Source organism: Lampetra fluviatilis, chromosome 14, assembly GCF_964198595.1.
Source record: "Lampetra fluviatilis chromosome 14, kcLamFluv1.1, whole genome shotgun sequence".
Lineage (NCBI taxonomy): Eukaryota > Metazoa > Chordata > Hyperoartia > Petromyzontiformes > Petromyzontidae > Lampetra > Lampetra fluviatilis.
The window spans coordinates 296,086-316,200 of record NC_136288.1 but is presented as its reverse complement, the minus strand read 5'-3'; the positions used below and the strand labels follow the sequence as shown (position 1 = coordinate 316,200).

The following is a 20,115-nucleotide window of genomic DNA, read 5'->3' as shown; positions in this document are numbered from 1 at the left end:
GGAGATCCAGCAGGTAGTCTACGGATTTTTTTGTAAGTACATCGTGAATAAATAAGATCTGGTGCACAAGCCGTCGAACATTAAGAGATGTTAAGTTTGACCCAATGTAGAGATCACAGTGGTGAGTCCTATATGGGAAGTTCAATGCAAATCTTAAGGCCGAGTGATAAATTGAGTCAAGCTTCTTCAGTACAGTGCTTGGGGCTGATTTATATACGATGTCACAGTAATCAAGTAGAGGCAGTATGGTAGCTTTTATCAATTCCAAACGGAACATAGGGGGGAAGCTGTGCGTGTGTCGATACAGAAAACAAATTTTTATTTTTGTCTTTTAACCAATATAATCAATGTGATCTTCAAATTTCAGTTTTGAATCCAGGATGACCCCAAGATACTTATAGATCTTGACTTGCTCTGTTTGATAATTATTTAAGGAATGTAATCGGGGAAAAATAACTTCCTGCTTTAGTCCTGGTGAGAAGCATAGCACCTTGGTTTTGGAGGTATTCAGGACTAGTTTAAGAGCAACTAGCTGATGGTGTAGTTTGTTGAAATCACCCTGGAGCTTAGCAATCACGTCATCCGGAGAGCGGCCAGCAGTAATCAGTATTGTGTCATCTGCAAAAAGATATACCCCGGAATTATCCAGGTCAGTGCCCAAGTCATTGCTGGTCACCCACCCCCTCGTGTGCCGTGCTGGCGTCCATAGGTGCTATTCGCTAATAGCACTTGCCCTAACAATCTGTTTAGGCTATACGGGGGGACCTTTGTCTTTGGGAGGGAAGGGGAGGCAAGACTGGTTCAGATATCACTCACCGCTGCCATTCGCCATGGACGGGAATTTAACTTTGAGTAACATAAACATTATATCGTATATATATATTTTAAAACTCGTTTAAACAAAGCCAGTACAAATGAGGATCACGGTGCAAATGTTTTTCTCAGCCCTACCCCCCCAGTTTGTGTCTGCTCGTTCCTTGCCTAGGTTGCCCTTGTGCTGCAGTCGCCTCTGTACACTTTGGTTTAATCTCACTACGATTCTTCCGATGTCGTCTTCCCTCTGCTAATTGTGCATCGCTCTCAACCCATACGGTGTACCCGTATTCTTGTACAGGGAACATTCGTTTTCAGGTCCATACGGCGTACAGCCGTTTTCATTGGGCACATTGATGTTTGTCTATTTGTTTGTGTTTCTCCCTTGTGATGGGACTTTGTAGGGTGAAAGTTGATATTTATGAGGGTTTTAATTGGTCCGTGAAGAGGTAGGGCACTCACTGGTAAGGAGCTGACAGGTATGATTTTGGGTTCATAAATTCTGTAATTAGAAATTATACTAAATTTATTCGCGAATAATGTTGCCGATTGTACTCTCCGCATGTAATAAAACGACGTTGTTTTTATTGTTGCATGACTTTATTCAAAAATGTAACAATACACCATATTTATCAAAACTGCATGCACTATTTCAAAGCTGCTCCCAATTCATGTGCCCGATACAAAAAACAAGTTGAATTTCATGCATTACTAAAGATTACAAAATGATTTCTATAAGCAGATTGTGATAATAAAACAAACTTGTTCTAGAGTAAATGTATATAAAACATTTTGACATGTTGATAATTATACATAAGTCCATGCAGTTTATATTGGGGATTAAAGCAATGAAAAGCCTACAGTACATATATTTATCTTGGAAACAAATCTCTTTCGGGCAGTGCTATAGGATAATTGCTTTCGGAAACATTGTTAAAGTTCAATCTGCCTGAAAATAAAATAAAGTCTCGTATTTAACCATGACTTGAAATGAGTCAGTATTTTTTATCTTTCCCTTAGAGAGACGATAATATTGCTCATCATTACGAAATTATTTGTTGTCGTTAATAAAACATGTGCATTTATCACCAACACCCATAACTTTTGGTATACACCACACAACAATACAAATTCCACCAGGTCACGTGCTGTGTACTTTATGTTGAATTCTACAGCACTGTGTCAGTCCACTGCTGGATTAAGCACATTTCAGCAAAGCTAGTCGGTGCAGGTTAGTGAAAGGAGGGGCCCAGGAAAACTTCAGATATCACTGGCTGGTGATGTAAGCTGTGGCCTCGATTCACACTCAGGTGTCTGTGTTCAAATAGCATGGTAAACGAACCACTATATCCAGCACGTTCTGAAATATATTTCGAATATAATTCCTTATTTTGTCAAGAAAAGGATCACTGGATACTAAGTGAAGGTCCTACTTGGACCCAAGTATCTGCCCTCTATTTTAGTTGAGAATTTTACAATGTTGGCTGCCAGCAGAAAATACATGCACAAAGGGATAAAACAGCGTATTTTTTAAAACATAGGCAATTTCTTGCTCATACCACTGCTGACAGAAAGATCTCCACTAGACAGAGCTCTAGAGACCCCTATATAGAGTATCTGACCTACTCTATCACGCTGGCCAGATGTATTTCAAGTAGGGAGTACCAACACTTTACCCCACCATACGCGACCGGCCGATCGTCACACTGGTGTACCCATTTATGTTGCTGGGTGCACAGAGGCAAAACTTGCAAATCATTTCAGCTGCCACGTCTGGTGATATAATCAAGCCGGTGACCTCTGGATTACAAATCCAGTGTGCTAACCATGACACCATGGTAGCATTCAACACGTAGAGCAACAACGTATTTAATATACTCCCCCCATATGTTCTATAGATGGCAAAATGTCAATAGAATAAACGCTCTCCGAGTCTGTTGCTAGAATGTAAATGAGCTCTGATAAAGCACCTTAGCTCTGTGAAAAATGTCTGCAAAACCTGTTTACCTCATATAGCAAAAGATACAAAGTCACAACGAGCCACACCGACAAACTGTTGCCCCCTTAAGTAGACAGCAGATCGACTGACGTCAGCATTTGTCACCACTAACCTAGTTGTCGTTGCCTTCAAAATAATAATAATGAATGATACCATCCCATTTCCTCGTAAGTTGCTGTTTAAATTAGAAATTTAACTACATAGTGAGTACGTCTAAAATTTCTGGTCTCTAAAAGAAAATGTATCATTAAAAAAATGCTGATATAAAACACAAATGTAAAAAAAATGTACTCACATCCTTCCAGTGAGAATTCTGACAACTTAAATCTCCCTGACCAATTTTTCCCCGGTATTTAAGGTGCCCATCCAGTATTTCTAAAAAGCATAATCAGAAAAGCTATTTTTTTTTTATTCATGTAATGCATGATGGCTCATTACAAAAATATTAGTCAGAGTAAAAAGTATATATTATTTTTTTTTATTTAAAGCTTTCGTGACTGCAGGGATTCATATTCTTGGTTCTTTCGGTAAAGTCACGTAGAAGGGAAATAATAAAATAATATAAATATAAAACAATAAAAATTCTCACGACGTATCGACTGCAACACAAGCAATCATCATCAGGTGTGAAATCCAAGATTTTTATTGTTTTATATTTATATTATTTTATTATTTCCCTTCTACATGACTTTACCGAAAGAACCAATAATATATATTAGTTGTTATTGATTTCAGTCAGGAAAATTACCCCAAGAGATTTCACAAGTCTACACTTTGATATAACAAAAAAAACGTGATACTGTAATTCATTAGCAGTTGTGCATAAGCACAAATAACAACCCAACGCATTCATCAATAACACCACCCTAAAGATACAACTTTCTATAATAGGTGATATCTCGGGCAATAGCCATTTCCCGATATGTCACCTATTACATATATTTTTCCTTTTATGGTAGCATTCTTGACAAGTGTGTTGAGTTTTGTCACTTACACTTTGATAGGTCATTGCCCCTGCCTCTATTGAGTTTATAAATTGTGGCTTTTCTCTCTCTCTCCCTCTCTCTAATTGTTGGACTTCGACTGCCAGTTCATGAGCTGGTCGTATTTCTCGCGCGTGATGAAGCCCTTGGCGTAGGCCTGGAATAGGGGCATCTCCTCGCCGTCCACCAGGATGCGCACGCGCCGCTCCGTGCGGTGCCACGACTCGATGCAGGCGATGTACTCGGTGATACGGCGCATCAGGTTGTGCAGGCACGTCTGCATGTCGATTTGCTGCAGGCACAAAAGAGCGCGGGGAATTAGCTATTCGGGGAGGGGGCTCAATGGGTGGCATACGACAGCAGCGCATGGCATGTATGTGTGTATGCATGTGGGGAGCGGTAGTGTTTCAGCTAGCGCGCCGCGTTACGAATCTGGCGACAGAGTTCGATTCCCGCTCACGGGCCAACACCATTGAGAATTATCTGAACCGGTCCTGGGCCACTCCTAGGTCAACTCAGCTTGAAATGAGTACCTGGTGCGGTGTGTAAACATCGTCACTGGGGAGACAAAGGCGGTCGGGCATGGTGCTGGCCACTAGCCGCCCACCCCTCGTGTGCCGTGTTGGCCTTCATAGGTGCTACTCGCTAACAGCACTTGCCCCAACAGTCTGTTAAGGCGCCGAGACGCATCAATCGAAAGGTTATGAGCCTGTGAATGATAACGCGAATACTAATACCAATTAGTAAAAAATATATATATAAGGAAATCAATGCCTTCACAATCCACTGTATTTAAGAACTGTGGTTTGCGTGATTTTCCAAAATCATGCTGGACTATATTTATGATCCTTACGATTCAGTGTAAAATGCAAAAGGCTCCCACAGCCAAACTAAAGTGAGATGAGTGGCATAAATATCCCAAGCCTTCCTGCATTGTCACCTTTTTGTTAATAACATCTATTGAAGCATGTCAAATATACGCATTGAGAACTGCACTGACACCTGAGATGGACTCACTGACACTATACCGAAGGTTTTTATCTCAATAAGAAAAAAAAGAGTATGATGAATGAAAAAGAAGATACATTTCGATTTAAAGCTTTCGTGACTGCAGGGATTCATCTTCTTGGTTCTTTCGGTAAAGTCACGTAGAAGGGAAGTAATAAAATAATAAAAATAAAACATAATAAAATAATTCTCACGACGTTTCGGCTACAACGCAAGCAGCCGTCTGCTTGCGTTGGCACCGCTCTCCCATTGACATGTTTCATTGCTTCTACATACTATTAACATTCCCTCCCTTTGTTAATGCTACCCCCTACCCCTCCCTTTGATGCTGCTAATCCTGCATAATGCATGGGCATAATATGACTTTGAAACCCCCCCGCCCACCTCCTACGCATTTCCCATGAATATGCTAAATTCCTCTTGATATGCACATTCTTTTGTTAAGGCGCTCTTCTTCCACCTCCAACCCAGCTTATATATAAGCTCCAAGCTTGGCAGTGTCTCATTCTTCACCTGAAGACGGCTGCTTGCGTTGTAGCCGAAACGTCGTGAGAATTATTTTATGTTTTATTTTTATTATTTTATTACTTCCCTTCTACGTGACTTTACCGAAAGAACCAAGAAAAAAGAAGATACAGTTCTACTCAGGGCCAAGATTTGGCTTTTGATTTTGTTTTACGAAGAACAAATCACGCAGCTGATATTTAATAGAATAACGGTACAGAAATTTAATCTTCATAAGGTTTAGTATTCTATGGTCTTGACACCTCCGCAGTGGCAAACGCTAGCATCTTTTCTTGTCTCCGGCCGGCGTTTCCACCCTGTGGAGGCATCTTGCAGTGCTACTGTCGCCAAGTTCTCTGCTGCATCTTAAAAGTGTTTTCTCGAATACCCACCTCTTGACAGAAGTCGTCCAAGGCACCACGAATTTCATAGTCGGGGAGAACCGCGTGGAACTTCCTGATGAGATCTCTGTACTGCAGCAACAGCGGCTCGTAGTGCTGAAGCACAGATAGAGAAGAGCGTGTGACGTTACCCCGCGGAGATGCAGTATATTTTTAACAGGCATTTCCAATTAGCGGTGGCGATTAAAACTGTTGCTTGTGTACATATCAACAGCGAGCGAGAAAGTATTTATTTTCACTCGTTACACGCATTGTCGATGATGTGGTTTCACTAACGTACATGGTCAATAATCGTGAAGTGTTTTACCTTCATTGCATCGGTGAAATTGTCGCAGCACAACTTATAGTCCTTCACTTTCTGTTCATCTTTTCCGAGTTTATCTTGGAGTTTCTGCAAAAGTAATTAACAATTCCTATGCACACCTGTTTCCAAAACCTTTAAACAACACAAATACAAAGATGCCTTCCAATGCATACCTTCACATTAGTCATCAACATCATTCGCAGCAGCAGCTGATGATGATGAGACATTTATGTAACTTACAGATGTTTGGATATTCTTCCCATTGATCATCTTCTTCTAACCATGGTTATTACTAAACTTTGTTTCATATTTTGTAACAGTCTCAGACGTTTGTCTGTGAAGTTGTGAATTAACAATATTGGTAGACTGTATAAATTAATCCTATGTATTGCTTAGTTTAGCTCCCTCATGTAGGAAATAACTGGTTAATCACAAACGAGAATAATGATGTTTGTACATATTGTTGGGTAAGTCTCCATGCCAATACAGCCAGCGCATCTCAGGAATGTGAAGGATGCCACAAATGAGGGTGAGCCCTTCACCCAGCAATGGCTGCTGCTGATCATGATGTTTATTAACTCTCTCCCATTCCGATGTAACATCATCGGAACGGAAGCGGAATAAAAATAAAAAAGAATAAGTTTATCGGGACGGAGGCTCCCGCAAAGCCATGCGGGGAGGGCATGTGGCACAGTTTGGCTGCAGCTACCATACAGTGCGGTCGCGTCGCTAGAGTTCTCTACGGTGAATACAATGTCTTTCAAAAAAACAACTGCGCCACGCCTCTCTAAATCAAATGTAAGGCTCAACAGCTTAAGCGTTCTGAGACTCAGCGGTGAACGGGACACCCACCCTGCAAACTTGCAGACGTCTCGGAACGGGAGAGGGTTAAACAGCCAGAGTTACAAAGTGCTCCCTGACCTTGAGCTGTGCGATGATGGACTTTATCTCCTCGTGGTCGTCGCCCTTGATGGCCTGGGCCCTCTGCAGCTGGCGAGTAGCGTCTCCGTACCACTCGGTGAGAAAGCGATGCTGCACCTTGTAGTCCTCCAGAATTTTCTGCACATTTCCCAGACTCTGCAGCCTGCCCATTGACATCAGCACATCATCAGCATTACATCGTTTTGCTGCACCACCGTATGTACCCACTTGGGGAAAATCCACCGTGTCAAAATGTAAAATTCAGCAGCAGAGCTCAGAGCTGAGTGCTGCACACAAGTGGTTTAAGACTACAGTTTTGGGAAGAAAAATAATCAGCAGTTTAAGAAAAGGTTTTGCTTCGGATAAATTACAGCAGTGTCAAATTAGTTGGTGGGAGTGGTTCGCGCAGTGGCAATCCGAGTTTGAGTCCCGTACACAGCTAATTGATATTTATAGAGCGCCTTCACTCAAGGCGTTCGATATTGCTTACAAAACTGTGACAGAATCGAATGATGTCGTTGACAGGAGCGTACGAAAAGTATTAATGAATAGGTGACAGCAACAGAGGGTACTTAGGGATCACGAAAGGATATGGGTGGGACGGGAAGGAGTGGAGGGGTGAGGAGAGAGGGAAGAGGAAGACCGTGGACATGAGAGATGAGGTGAGGCTTTAAGAGAGGAACGGAAGGAGGTTAAGGAGGGGGACTGCTTAATGTACAGGGGACGAATGTATGTTGAACTTCTTTCGCACAGTATGTAGCCAACCGTGCTAATCGAAGGTGTGGAGAAAGAACACGTCATTTTAAAACGTAGGCTTTCGCGACCAATGTTATCTATAAGAGGTTTTTGAGTTAGATCACGTCAACATAAATGTGGATATCCATTGTAATTACTCTGGTTTGTATCCATTGTAATGTATATGGATACATTAACTCCCCCCCCCACTGGCCTTCACACCTGCTTGGCTCACAAGTTACGTCACATTTATCCCTATTATTAAGACCGAAACAGGAGGATTTCTCCACAACTCTGCCTGTCGCCTGATGATGCTAGTTGGAATTCCTGGCGAAACGTCGTACATGTTTTGTTTACATGACAAAACCATCGCTGTCAATCCATGCGGTTCACACGTATTCTTGTATCGGGAAATTGAGTTTTCAAGTCCTTACGGGCTACAGCCATTCTAGATTTGAAGCTTTCGTGACTGCAATGATTCATATTCTTAGGTTTTTTCGGTAAAGTCACGTAGGTAAAACATTAAAATTAATGAAAGTAAAATAAAACAAAACAAAAAAAATTAAAATTCACGACGTTTCGGAGGCAACACAAGTCTCCGTCATCAGGTGGGACCGTCACAGCCGAATTAGCTGCATCAAGAGAGGGCTACAGCCATTTCAATAGACAATTTTTTTTAAATATTTGTTTGTGTTTCTCCCTTGTGATGTGTAAGGGCACGGGGTGACCAATAATTCTTAATTGGTCTGTAATAAGGTAGGCACTGATAAGGGGTGACAGGTATGCAAACCTTACTAAATAGTTGTGTCAGGTGGTGACGGGTTTAACGACACATTTATGTTTACGTGATCCAACCCCCAAAAAAACCTTTATTATGGACAACAAATGTGTCGGAAAAAAATCTGGACCTGTTCTCGATCGTCGCGGGCCACGTTACCGAGTGTTGATGTGGGTCTGCATGTTCTTCCAGCGCTCGATGAGCCCCGTCCCTTTGTCGGTGTAGATGTCCACGTCAGGGTACTGCAGGTTGTATATCTTGTACAGCTCCGCGTTGGCCACCTGGGCTTTTTGGACCTCGTCCTGCATCCTGAGCACCAGCCGCTGCTTCTGCTGGATCTCCAACAGCCATTGCTGGTCACAGCAGAGGACAGGCTCTGGCGTTAGGTTGCATCATCGAAACTACGCACAGTCAGGACCTACGTGAATTAAAGGATTAGTGTTAATCGGGGCTAGAGGATATAGCAGCAGCGCTACTATTTTGTGACCTACATTGCAGGGAGCTGGCCTTCTTTCACACCTGTGTTTATGTTCATCGCCCGTTGTCTACTCACTGCTGGGTGAATGTTGGGGTTTAAGTGTGTCTGTTATGGCAGTTGATTTGACTTATAATTCACTGCACGGCTTATTGTGGGTTGATGAGGGGAACAAATGTTATCTTACGGAGTATCTGACTGATATGGGTACCCCTATCCCATAGTGTTCCTCAGTTGTTAATGGTTCTCACGTTTCATGATTTACAACGTTTAAAAAAAAATCAAAACAGCACTTGGGGCTATGGGTGGGACCTTGTATTTACTACATTTAAGGTAGGAAAATCGTTTAAATTTGCTTGAATATGTTATTTAAAATCATAAACGCGAAGGAATGTCATGAAAATGTGACCTGAACTTTGATTATGTACAATGGGAATGGTGGACCTGTCATTCTGAATAGGTGGCATTCACAGAATAAATCACTCAGGAAGAGTACTTGTACTCTCAACAAACGATACAAATGTTTTTTTTCCTGCTGAACTGAGCATGGGGTAGCACTCGCCCTGAGCCAATGGAGGAAATTCCACATTACTATGGCGAGTATTTACACAGGGCAACCACTGTAGTAGGGATGAAGGGGCTGCATCAACCCTGACCTGGAATCGCAAGCAGCACACTCTACCTCTGGTACTATTTATTCCGTATTCGGTCAGTTCCTCAAAACTTCAAAGCGTGCGGTGCGTGGTCATACGAATGGTTAAGAGCAGTGGATCCCTTACCTTGAGCTGCATGATGTGAGCATTGACTCCCTCTGGGCTGCTAAGCACCAGGTCTCCCTTGGCCAGGTTCTGTTCATACACCTTAATGTTGGACTCAACCTCCAGGACCCCCCGCACCATCATGTCGATGACCTTGTAGCTGTGCGGGACAACACGCTGGGTTATGCGATGACAATATAGGAAAGAGTTCACTGCCGACAATGTAGTTCAACCCGTAGACCCTGCAGGTATTGCAGGAGGTGGAAGGTAGGTGGGGGAGGATATAACCAAATCACCATGAATTTGCCCGATCTCGTCAAACAGCTCGGAAGCGAAACAAAGTTGAGCCCGTACAATATTCGTTTGGAAGACTGCCTGGAAATGCAAGGTGCTTGGGCTGTTAGGTTGGCCAGTAGATGCCGGCACAGTACTTAAATTCTTGAATCTACCTGTGTGAAGCCTCGATAGCAATCCAAGTGTATACTCCAGTTTCCTCGCACAAACCAAATGCTAATTTAATGGGATTAGCCAAACGTCACTTTACGGGACCCTCTTGAAGACGTGCCCTGGGACTCGGTTAAGGCAGGTAAATAAGGACAGCGCGAAGGAATTCAGGATGTCCAGTACAGATGCACGTTTCTGGGAAATTGACCCGTACAATGGCAACACTTACTGGTCCAGGCACTTGACAGAAAGACCCTGGAGAGTCTTGAGTTTCCCTGCAGTGTTCGGGGACAGTCCTTGGCTCGAGACTGATTCCAGCTTGTGTCTGACATTCTGCAGAGGCGTGTGGACGCAAAAAAAAGAGCACATTTGTAAACGGTGAGTTTTTCTGTGGCTACCACAAAACTCAAGATGACAATCAGATTGTACACATTCAATATATAACACTACGAATGGTTTAATGCCATATAATAAATGATACAGATATACACATTATTATATTTTCCACTTGTGTCCCTCTTTACTGTTATTTGCATTTGGTTAGCTTAATTGTGCACGCATTTTCGTTTATCGATTTTTATCTTACATTTTTGTATCCACCTTTTCTACCTTCAGTCAATCGTTCCTGTAGTTCATTCCCCTTGGTTGTATTAATGACTATGCTGCCAGCAAATGTAACACTTCATCTCCAATCTCATTTTAGAAAGAAAAAAAATATTTCAATGTGGCTGTAATTAGCCTTGGTCAGAGTATACCTCCTTGGCTGACTCCTGTTCTGATTTCCTTTCTGCATGCAATCTCAGCGCAGCCATTCCATCCTCATGTACGTACGTTGAACTTCTTTAGCAACTTACGTAGCCAACCGTGCTAATCGGAGGCGCGGGGGAAGGACAAAAAACTAAACATAAAAAGCAGTTCTCGATAAATTAGATTTAAAACATGTATTTAAAAGTGCATAGCTCCTGTGGCTTTCTAATAATGATACTCATCCTTTCTATTCAGTTTTTATTATTATCAAACACATTTTATCAGGATCTTGGTATGTGAGAGCCTGGATGACTTCATCAGTTTAAATAGGATATATATGACTACAAAAAAGATGATATCATGTTGCGACTTATGAATGAAGCACTGGATGTATTATTTCCCGATGCTAAATTTAGGAGAGCTCTGTGATACGTCTTATTTTAACATTTGCGAGAAAAGCTCAAAGCATAATCCCCGCGCATGCCCATTTTTCCATCGCGTGCGGTGGCCGTGCCTGCACACCTCGAGATACTGACAACACCCTGCTATTTTGTTTCAAGTGATCTCAGCAAGGTGAGCGTTCACATACTAACCACACGTCCGTGCCAACCAATACCCATATAAGGACAATTCAAGGGCAGTTGCTCACGGCTGTTGTCCTTGTTAATTGATCCTGTAGTCGGAAAATGGATTGTCGGCTTATAAACGTAAACGTGTTGATATTTTCAGGCGAACAAACACTACTGCTGTCGGGTGCTGTACAGTATAAATTGTGTCCTGTATGTCGTGATGTAAGTGTCCAAGGCTACAAAGAGTTAACCCAAGAGCAACACTTAATAACCGTGTGTTTTTATCTATTTATTATTGGTTGTAATATTGTATTCGTTATTGATACATTGAAGGAAACGTGGTGGTAAAAAAAACTGCATTTGGTAAAAGCGGAAAGATGCTGCCATTGTGTAACAGTTATCAAGCTGGACTTTCAGTCCCGATCCAGAGGTCACTTGCTTCAATCTCCCAGTGCGGCAGCTGAAACAACGTCTCAAGTTTCTCAGATACCCCACCCCTGCCCACACAGCAGTATAACTGGGTTCACCGCAGTAAGTCAATCGTAAGGTTGTGTTGTGATAAAATATTGGGAACTCCCACAGCTTCCTAGACATTCGGTGAGCATGGAAGAGTAGGCCAAACATACCCTCTCGTGGGGCTCTCTAAAGCCCTTCCACCAGCAGTGGTGTGAAGAAATAATTTTATGACTGTACCTTTATATCTTTTCACTTTTCTTTTAATGATCGAAATGTGTCCTTTAAAGCACTGTAAAGTTGAAGTGATAGTCATAGGCAAGGCGGCCTGGTGACTCATACTTTCAATTAATTACACGTTTGCCTCAGCACTGCAATGGCGTTATATGTTTTGCGACACTTCAACCAGTGGATATTGGCGGTGGTGAAAGTGGTGGATGCTGGTTGCTGATGGTAGTGATTGCTTCATCCGGTGACGGTATGTCTGATACATATCCTAGCCTGTGTACCTGAATTTTTACCCGAATGCTGCGTCAAATTTTCTCGAAATGAAATTTTGCTTCGAATATGTTACAGGAAATGTTTTATTTTATTTTGGCTTCCTCTGCAGCACTTTTTTTAAATTTAAATTAACTCTTGCCATTTTGGTGACCGAAGTCACCCTTGCAAATGAGACCCATCTCGGTCTCTTAAGTTCTAACCCTGGTTCAACAAAATAAACTAAACTACTGCGCTCATGATGAAGACTGACTGATACACTGATGACGATTCGATTTTCGACAAACTTGAGATCGCAAAGTGAGACACCACACAATATAGAAGCGTGAAAAGATGGGCGACGCGGTGTGCCTTTCACTTGGCGTGTGTGTTAGTACTGCCATAAAGACGCGCGTCATTCCTCCATGGGTGTTGAGTTGCAAGTAACAAGGCTGACTCACTGGGTGACTGGTCGTTCTAGACGAGGCAGGTGAGTGACATTATACAGTTGCCTGGCGGTTGTAAAGGCACACCCATGCACACGCCACCGCCCTTTGAAATATGGCCTGCTTCCAAATCAAGTGAATTTCAAAGAGGCTCATAATGTATCAGCTGCACGCGTCACTTTGTAAACAAGAAGAAAAACGCTTAAGTTTCGATCATCTGAATCAGCCTTCACAGATGTTTCACTTCAGGGAGCTCAATAGGCTCCGCATGACTAATTAAACAAAGAAAAAAAAGCCATACCCAGTCAGACTTTGTCCACGACACATTATGTATGTGACACATTAGCATATGCGCAGTTGTCGAGAACAGGTAAAAATCGCTTAGGTGAAAAGACTAAGCCTGATGGTCGTGACTTTTCACTATGGTTACAATTATACTTTTACTAATGTGGCTGCAGTTTAAAAAAACTACTTTTGCTCTTTCCTCTCCAACTTCAACAACCCCCCCTCCAATGCCTGCACGAACATATTGAATGCAATGATTTACTTCGTCGTGAAATACCAATGCAGGCAAGGGTGAGACGGCATCCATCTGTGAAATAAAACCCGTTGGCACCACGAGGAGACATCGAGCAGTGGACAGAGAGCTGCTGCTGTCGCTGCAGGTGAAGGTAACGTTGACCATGACGATGTCACATGCAGGCCAACATTTGGTAACGATGAAGATGATGTATTACTCTGCAGAAAAACGCATACTATTGCACCAAGATGCTTTATAATTTAGCCAAATGCCCGAAGAGAACCCATGAAGAAGTTTAGCTTATTATGGCTCCCCTTAAGAAGTGTAAGGGTAATGCTCATCAAGGGGTGCACAACATGTGACTGTGGTCATTCAGAACAGACCATACAACATATAATGACGCAATTCCCGATCCAAAAACACGAAGGAGACATCACTGCGATACACTCCGCTGCTCCCGACGCAGTTATCTGGCTTGACCACCTGAGTGTGAAATTGTAGTTGTTGCTCTGCATCTGCATCAGCCGTATGGAAGAAGGGTTCCCTGAATAACCATTTCTCTTAAGAAACCTTTTTGCATCGCTGTTGTAGTGGCCCACCGGTGACTTATGCAGCACTTGGCCTAGGGATGGCCACGGTGGCTAGATCTCGTGGGTTCAATCCCAACCCTGTACTTCAGGTGCTAGCGTGGATTTGTCTCCGGGTCCTCCGGTTTTTCCCTTCCACATTTAGAAACGTGCGCTTAGAGTATTTGGCTGCTGTAAATTTCCACATGATAAAGCCGCTTCAATGATCTATCATTTGAGGCCAGGTCGCTTATGAAAAATAGCTATACAGCTCAGTGGGCCTTACCTGGTAAAACAGAAATAAACTAGGAAAATTTAGATAGAAATAGGACGTTTTACAACAAATGCAAGACGGTTAACACAACACATAGCCTGGTTGCATTCATTTACCTGATGATGGTTGCTTGTGTTGCAATCGAAATGTGGTATTTTTTTTACTTTTTATTTTTTTCTACGTGACTTTACCGAAAGAACCAAAGAGAAAAACAGAAATAGTTTAAGTTTAGTTAATTTCCTTGTGAAAGGCACGCTGCCGAGCAGCAGCTGTGGGGTGCTGCGTGGCCGCACCTTGACCCGGTCCAGCCGATCCTCGCTGTCCTCCAGAGGCTCGGGCTGCTTGAGCGGCGTGCGGATGATACGGACCAGGATGCTCTCAATCCCGTCCAGTTGCGAGGTGATGCTCTGCTGCCCGTCGTTGCTGTCCAGGGTGCTGTTGGAGCCACTCCGACCTGTTTACGTAAAGCATTAGCAAGCTGCAGCGTGTACACAATTCTCTGGCATGTGTCGTGACAGTTACTGCAAGTTTCAACCATGTCTGTCCAGTGCTCGCCGAGCTGCGTTGACTTCCGGTTGCCGAAGAAATACATTATCAGGTCACACTCATTACACACAAAATGCTTGCCACAAATGAACCACAATATCTCACTGATCTCGTCAAGAAGCATAAACCATCACGTGAACTCTGGTCATCCTCACAGCGGCTTTTGGCTAACCATCGAACAAACACGGTCACTGCATCATGCGCATTCAGATGCGCTGTCTGGAATGCTCTTCCTTCCGATATTAGGAAGCCACCGGAGCTATGTATTTTAATATCTAGATTGAAAACTCATTTCGCAAGAAATGTTTTACGTCCTTAGTTTGTTATCCTTCCCCCACACCTTCGATTAGCATGGTTGGCTACGTACAGCACGAAATAAGTTCAACGTACATACAGGGGACAGCACCCAAGGGGGTGGAAACATGGCCGCATGATGGAAACATGGAAAAAATGGAAGACGATCCAGAAGAAAATAAAAAAAACCTCTTGCATGCAGCAGCAGCAAGACCACAAAGCGGAAAGACACCAAATACAACACTCATATCGCCACACCGTGCATCGCTCATTCAAAATCACACGTCCCATCACATAGCTTGCTCGTCCCTTAAGGCAAGCGACCTCTGTGTTTTAAGAGGCGTTAAGCTTAATTCTAGAGCGCTGCACACAGTTTTCTGAAAGGTGTTACAGTCGCCACACTATGCCCCTGCAATAAGTGAACTGCCTGTTGACTTACGAGCTGTGTACTCAATTTATTACATGGTGGTCAAAGTCAATATTCGTAAGTAAACCTGCCTGAGGTGGTAAATGCCTTGACCAGAGATTAAATGCAGTGTCTTTGAATTATACATCTAATATGCTAGCGTGTATATATTTTTTGTAGTAGTCTGAACAAGTGTACATTCTAACGTAATTCGAGACGTAAATGGTACGTATACCTCCTTTTAACGTAGAGGAGAGAAGTCTGATAGGAACAATTTTATAGGATGTGAATTGGCATATTGTCAGAGAGTAAGGCATGCTGAAGATACTCTATAAGGAGAGAGACCAAGAGGGATAATAAACTAAACAATTTTTTTTATTTTACCAGGTAAGACCCACCGAGCAATATAACTCTTTTCAGAAGAAACCGGGCCACCAATGATAGCTCAACGAAGTGGCTTATCATCACGTGGACATGTTTTACAGCCAAATTCTCTAAACGAACATGCAAACCCTACGTGTAAAGGCCTCAGGGTTGGGATCGAACCCACGACCTCCTGCATACCAGGCGAAGTAGTTACCATCTCGCCACCGTGGCGCTCTGATCACTTTGCCTCGACAACTGAGACACAACGATTAGAGAGGGTGAAAGGAAAACTTGAATCCAAGAGCCAGCCCTCAGGCAGAGAACGTTCATGGGACAATGAACGCCGATTAACGTTCCACTGCATTTGACCAAGTGGTGAGCACGTGTGGAGAAGGAACGGACGGACGTTCGATATCAAAACCGATCTGGTGTCGAGCCTCGCCAAGGGAGTGAGAGATTTGCTGGGGCGCACCTGGCTGCTTGTTGGTCATGTTTGTCTCGGTCCTCTTGATGGTTCCGTCCACCACCGCTTCCTGACCGCTGCCTCCGCCGGCGCCGCCACCAGCGCCTCCCTGCTGCACGATCTTGGCACAGTTCGAGTACTCGCGCTTGAGCCTCGCCAGGTCGTCCACGCTGAACTGCTGCGAGTCCTCGCTCAGCTTGAGGAACTCGTCGTAGTTGATCTCGAGCATGTGCAGCAGGCGTATGTACTCCTCGCGGGAGCCCTGCACGCGTGGTGCAAAGCGACGCGGCCGTGTGAGTTCCGCCACCCACGGGTTCGATCGTTCCTCGGTATGCATACCTGTCAACCCACACGATTTACCCCGTATTCTTGTACAGGGGAATTGAGTTTTCAGGTCCATATGGCGTACAGCCGTTTCAATACGGACTAAAGAAAATGTCTATCTTTGTGTTTTGCCCTTATGATGGGACTTTGTAGGATGAACGTTGAGCTCTATAAGGGCACGGGGACCAATAAGGTCTGAATTGGTCTGTTATAAGGTAGGCACTGAAAAGGGGTTGACAGGTATGGTATGCATCTGCTCAAGTGGTTTGTTCTGACTGGATGCAACGCACTGGTGGGTGTTCGCTTATAAAGATTAATTCCAGATGTTGGCAATCCACAAGTTCAACGTACGCACATACATACACACGTACGTACACAATTCCAGATTATTCGTAATCCAGAATGGATTCGCAATCCATAATGGATTACGAAGTGGCTTATTGTCACGTGGAAATGTATTACAGCCAAATATTCTGAACGCACGTTGATTCTAAATACAGAGGGAAAAGCCGAAGGACCCGGAGAAAAATCCACACGACCACGGGGAGAACATGCAAATTCCACATATCCAGGAGTCAGGGTCGGTATCGAACCCACAAACTCCTACATATCAGGTGAGGAAGTTAACATCTCGCCACCGTGGCACTCTGATCGCTTTGTCTCAGTTGTCGAGACAAAACGATGAGAGGGTTGAAAGAAAACTGGAACTCACGATCCGTAATGGATTGCGAATATCATGCTGTCAGTCATGGGGTTTTTTGACCATACCGCTCCACACCCTTCACGTCCCTTCTTTATGTCCCTATTCATCCAAAACACAGAGCATACTTGTGCCTGTACCTAACCTTGTATGGCACCTCTTGCTCCCACATGTTTCCACTGTATTTATCGATATGTGTGTGTATTTACGTTACTGTTAAGACTAAACATAGAGCTTACTTTCACCTGTACTTAATCTTTTCACATTACATTTGCACCGTGTGTTTAATTTCCAACCTGTTAAATACCTAATTTTGTCAAGTTGTGCAATATTTCTGAAGCAGCCTCTACGCATTCTCTGCAATATTTTTTTGCATTTTGTTGTTGTTGCTGTGCTCACAGAGCATGGATAGCTTTGCAAAAGAGCCGGACCGGTTTGAGATATCACTCACCACTGATGTTAGCTATCGACCTCAGGTGGCTGGGTTCACAGTGCAATGCGCTAATCCACTGCGCCACCGCTCCACCCGCGTGATTAAGACTGTTTTTCATAAGAGCAGATAATATAATATGTCCCATCACGCCCGCTCCGGTCAAACGCTGCCCATCTTCTTGCTACCCCTCCTCCACCCTGTGCCATATCTTTATTTCGCTCCTTCTCTCTGCTTGCCACCTTACACTGGAACAAACTCCCTCTACACATCCGACTCTCCCCCCTCGATTTCCTCCTTTCGCACTGCCCTCAGGTCGTCCCATCTCTTTTCTCTACTCGCCTTTTCCCTTCCTCTTCTGCCACGCCGACCAGGCCGACCAGCACCATCTATTGCCCCAAATGGCTCCCGAGCCGCAGCCTCCACCCCGCTCCCTCCACTCTAGTCACTACCCCATCCCCTTATCTTTCCATTTTGTACCATAGTCGATAAGCATTGTCAAGCACCTTGGTGAAAGGCGCTTTATAAATAAAAAAAATAGAATAGAATAGAATCAGGTTATTCGGAATAATGTATGAGCGTGTGGTAGAATGTGATATGATCTGCTATCGGCTGCTTTTCCCAGTTGTATCACGGTAAAAATAGGTCTCTGCAATCCATATAACTTAAACAACAATTATTGCCAAACTGAAAAAAATTACAACACATTTTAATCCTTTAACCCAGAGTAAGGTAACAAAACAAAGTGTCAGCAAGTGGAACGGTCAGTGGCTGGAAGGGAAGTAAATAAAAGCGTTCACATTTTGAGGTGTAATTTCACAGCCCATGGAAAATCATCCCATCGCTCAACAGTGGACAATGTTCAGATCATCCACGCACAATTTATTATCAATGAAGGCCAGGCATCTGTGCAGCACAATAGTTCACCTGATTGCCATGGCCATAATGACACCAATTATTTCATGTCTGCCCTATTGTTTAATTGTTACTTGCAGCCCGGGGGATTAGGGATTTTTTTGCAAAATCCCCAATAATATGCCGACCCTAATCCATAAGTCCTACCTGTCATTTACAACACCATAGTCCACATTCCATAACAACTCGCCTTGAATTTAGAAATATACCACTTGGTGTATACCATTAATATCTGGGTATCTGTTAAATATATTTCCTTTTCAGACTTTAAACCTAAAATGACATGAATTAAACTGCACATGACAAAGTGCCACGTCTCATATTAGCTTTGTCTCGTTTCAATGTCCGCACAATGCATGAAAGCATTGAACGTCATGACCTGACTTACGTTTTTAGGCATATCGTTGCGTTGGCACTAAAAAGGACGTGATTAATTTGTCAAAAGGTGTAATAAATTATTCCATCATTGCAATTATCCTACATTTAACTGCAAGTAACTTTCTGGAGAATATATCAGAATAATTGACACTTTTGTCAAAACCACCACTGGGACAAAGGACTCCCCCCCCCCCCCCCCATGTCGTTTTCGGTCACGCAAGTCGTTTTTACCATACTTCACCGCACTGGTCATTGCGGGTTGGCGAATGAATGGAGTGGGACAGGGCAAGCACCGTTTCAGATACATCTCCCCACTGACGTTAGCCATAGCCAGGAATATAACTCAGGTCACTTGGTTTTGTAGCGCAGTGTGCCAAAACCTCAGCTGTAATATCAATCAATCAATATATTAATACATATTTATGACTAAAGGTAGTTGTTGGAGGGTTCATGTGCAACTTAAAAATATACGCTCGCAGGACTGCTTTACACACGCTCCTTTTCCACTCTCACTTCAATAGTTTAATGCCAGCCCCGAGCAGTGACATGTTCCCGTGATGTGACTGCTGGTGGTGGAAGTTAAAAACAAAAGAACGATGATAACACAACATGAAGCACGAGACACGCTGATCGAAGGCATTTCGAAAACCGCGCAATCACCGTCGAAGTTTGCCTAAACCCAAAAACAACGGATCTTGGAAAGGCTTATGCTGCATGTGCGTATGTATGAACTTCTTTCGCACCATACATAGCCAACCATGCTAATCGGAGGTGTGCGGGGAAGGACAACGGGATCGCCTTCCTCCTAGTGTTACTGCAGGACTGCTTATTAATCTCACGGCCGGATGTGGACCGCCGCGATGAGATTTAATTTTCGGGTAATTACATGTATTATTATCGCAGAGAACCCGTTGCTCTGTAATGGAAAATAAAGAGACAGCTGTAATTTTCATACTCTTCTCACAGTCCAGTACTCGAAGGGCTAAAAGTAATCCGATTTTCTTATGTTTTAATAAAATGCTAGGATAATGTATTGTGAGATTTTCTTATACTCCCTAGGATTTAAGGAATATTCCGGTGAAAAGAATTACATTAATCGGAGCACAAACTCAAAAGTT

At 43.3% G+C, this 20,115-nt stretch overlaps 1 protein-coding gene across 4 annotated transcripts in view; it reads right to left on the bottom strand.

Moving 5' to 3' along the window:
• Positions 1 to 1,424: 1,424 nt before the first annotated feature.
• The window catches only part of LOC144935784 (plectin-like), a 38,981-nt gene continuing 20,290 nt past the window's right edge, over positions 1,425 to 20,115 (bottom strand). For 3 of the 4 annotated variants that reach the window (XM_078862529.1, XM_078862527.1, XM_078862528.1), the window contains 9 exons: positions 16,260 to 16,512; positions 14,469 to 14,629; positions 10,353 to 10,456; positions 9,701 to 9,839; positions 8,606 to 8,799; positions 6,934 to 7,096; positions 6,016 to 6,099; positions 5,700 to 5,804; positions 1,426 to 4,087 (listed from right to left, as the gene is read on the bottom strand). In XM_078862529.1, the coding sequence (XP_078718655.1) occupies positions 3,878 to 4,087; positions 5,700 to 5,804; positions 6,016 to 6,099; positions 6,934 to 7,096; positions 8,606 to 8,799; positions 9,701 to 9,839; positions 10,353 to 10,456; positions 14,469 to 14,629; positions 16,260 to 16,512 (1,413 nt within the window). In that variant the 3' untranslated portion in view covers positions 1,426 to 3,877. Of the gene's footprint in view, positions 4,088 to 5,699; positions 5,805 to 6,015; positions 6,100 to 6,933; positions 7,097 to 8,605; positions 8,800 to 9,700; positions 9,840 to 10,352; positions 10,457 to 14,468; positions 14,630 to 16,259; positions 16,513 to 20,115 lie in introns of all 4 variants that reach the window. The other variant, XM_078862530.1, reaches the window with a different exon arrangement.